The 2,861-nt window shown below is 36.9% G+C and overlaps 1 protein-coding gene across 1 annotated transcript in view; it reads right to left on the bottom strand.

Annotated features, from left to right (window-relative positions):
• Positions 1-2,499, bottom strand: part of LOC109546564 (N-alpha-acetyltransferase 40) — a 5,759-nt gene extending 3,260 nt beyond the window's left edge. Inside the window, exons 1-3 of the mRNA XM_019917557.2 lie at positions 2,327-2,499; positions 2,007-2,263; positions 1,371-1,532 (exon numbers count right to left, since the gene is read on the bottom strand). Coding sequence (XP_019773116.1) covers positions 1,371-1,532; positions 2,007-2,263; positions 2,327-2,332 — 425 coding nt within the window. The 5' untranslated portion in view covers positions 2,333-2,499. The remainder of the gene's footprint in view (positions 1-1,370; positions 1,533-2,006; positions 2,264-2,326) is intronic.
• Between the last annotated feature and the right edge of the window lie 362 nt (positions 2,500-2,861).

Raw genomic sequence — 2,861 nt, 5'->3', positions numbered from 1 at the left:
CAGCAGTTGAATCATTCTTAGTCGGAAAGCACGGGAGATCACTTCGCCCACTGCCTCATCGCCTTTGAAAATGTCCACCGCAGTTGTGGACGAAAAGTCAGGAAGAAATTCCGATAGACCACGGCTTCAAAGCCCGGAAAACATTTCTAAATGTAATCTGACCGGCCGTGAAAGCCTTCATATATCTTGGGGATGTTACGTTTATGTAAGTGGAATATTTTTGCTGCCTCCAAACGCAGCGAAGACAGAAGTTAGCTGCTTTCACTTGACCTTGTCCTTTAAGAAGCACCTCCCAGACCCAGACAGCAGCTAAGTTGAACACTCAGAATACTCTCCACAGATGTGGTACTACCTGGGCCTGGGGATCTTCTGCTGGCACCCTACCCTCTTCCGCACTAGGGTTGGTTTACTTTGCTGCTGAATATTGTACCCGGCGTCACTCAACAGTACTCACGTGGGAAGAGTGGACGTCCAATTGAACAACACAATGCGCATCGTCCGGAACAAAAAATCAACTCCCACCCAGTTGTTTCCCGTATTAAGCCACACCTACGCCGACAGAACGCACTCTGTTGGGAATACCGGACAAACCCCAATTACCCATACCTGTCCCAGACCTCAAAAGGAATATGCTTCGCACAAGACATATTGCACTAGGCACAGGTGAATAAGAAACTCTGCTACGCGATGCTTTCAACCTCACCAAACCATGGAAAAGAGAATGGGAATCAAAGGACGTTGCCGTTAGCACAACAGCCACTCGGCTTTGATTTGCTACGAAAAGCTTGGTCAACGTTGACCAGAATACGAACGAATAGACAGACTATCCGACAAATAGTGGAGGCATGCCCCCTAAGATCACATGCATAGAAGCAATGGACCAACATCTTTCTCTGTATGTGTTCGCTTTATCAGTGACTACTGGATTGTTTTTTTGTATGTGTCTACGATTTATTCAGCATGTTTTGTGTACTAATGTGATGTATTGCCATACGATAAATAAATAAATAATTAGAGATTCAATATAAATATTTAGTAGTAATGGTAAATTCGATCGAAAGCGTAATGTAGCACCATCAACATTCAAATATCTCGAACTTGTATACAAACACCCAGTACCTACACAATTCACTTAGAATTTCTGTAAATCATCGTGTGTATCGTCGGTATGCTTTCGTGTGAATGCTTTAAATATTATAAAATTATTCAAGCAAAATAAATCAGCTCCCATATTTACGTGTTTCTTGTACTAGTAACGACTACTAAGATTGTAAGTAACGAATACATACGGGTATTCAGTTTTTCATAACTCCAACAGCACTGATCTTTAATAAAATCTGATCGAGTATTAAAAAATTCAAATACTTTACCAATATAGAACTTCGATTCCTTCATCGAGGTCGAATCGAAAGTGGGAAAATCCCAAATAATTGCCATCATTTGTACTTTTGGCAATTAAATATCTGGCAGCTTCATCATATAATTCCTCAACCTTCTTGGGTTCATTCCAACCCCACGAACACTGTTCATACCTAAAAAATGTTAATAATGATTATAAAATGTTTACGTGTCCTTTCTTTTCAATGATGGTCTAACTTTTCTGTTGAACGCGATGTAAATGAGGGTAAAAACTGATTAATTAGTAATCGAAAACGATTCAAATAAATGTGAACTTTTGTTTGTATGTATCTAGTAGGTAAACCAAGCGTCTTATTTAATTAATTAATGTCGAAAGAAATTCAGATTATTGATATTATCTGGTAAATATCGAGTTCAGCCATTCTCGCCTGTTCATGTTGAATGTATTTGAGATACATTGTGAATGAACTATCACTTTTTACCAGGAATACTTCTTAAGCGAATATCAATTAACTAATTAGGTATTCGGACAGTAACCAATTGAACATATGAAAATATTCTAGATATTAACTGAGTGAAATTGAGATTAACATCATTTCGAACGTTAAATGGTTTCATATGCCTACATAAAAAGAACATACACCTACTTTAATTGCATGTTTTTCTTTGTTAGGGAAAGAGCCCACTTCTTTTCGATATCACTCAAATCTGAACTTTTTCTATAGATTATATCTGCTACAATTCCATTCTTATTGTACTTTTGAAAAACTGGAAAGTCTGCCAGGGGGTTTTCCAGTTTATTGGCTTCGGCCACCACTGTCATTGCCTCCCGTATTCTTTGCTGCTCCTCTTTCCTTTGCAATCGTTTTTCCTTTCCTTTAGCACTACTAGCCGCAGTTTTTCTCTAAAGCAATACGACTAGTTATATAAATATACTATAAGTTTTCCAATTTTACATGACCCTTACCCCCATTTTTTATATTTTCTTCTGTTGTATTAAGAAATAATTTTTTATTACTAATATAACAATAAATGTTAGAAATTTAACTATAAACAATCACACTAGATAGCATGTAGTCTGATATTGGCGGCAGATGTAAATTGACAACACATTGACAATTTCACTCTGTCAGAGTTTTCGAGTACTTCGCACATAGATGAAGACAACTACAGACTTCGCAAACGCCGTACGGACAGAGATCGGGTTTATAGTTTACATGTTCATATAAAAGGTGAATTGGATTGATGCGAATAATCCATTTAAGTATATATTCAATTATAGAATATATCGAATTAATTCGATTAACTGTAGAAAATATGGCGCAATAAATCACAAATACGATAGTATTTTCAGAGAAAGAGAAGGAAAGCCATGCTTACAGATGTGAAAGAGAGACAGCAATAAGGGGCAGAGAAGCTAGTGTCAGACAATTTGGATAAAAAATATTGAGAAAAAGTCAATTCAAAATTCCTGATATCAAAAGAAGATATTTTACCTGTAA

The sequence above is a fragment of the Dendroctonus ponderosae genome, unplaced genomic scaffold (assembly GCF_020466585.1).
Source record: "Dendroctonus ponderosae isolate FM_Combo_2020 unplaced genomic scaffold, Dpon_F_20191213v2 Dpon_F_20191213_6, whole genome shotgun sequence".
NCBI lineage: Eukaryota > Metazoa > Arthropoda > Insecta > Coleoptera > Curculionidae > Dendroctonus > Dendroctonus ponderosae.
The sequence above is the reverse complement of the archived record's forward strand: the minus strand, read 5'-3'. Positions and strand labels throughout refer to the sequence as shown.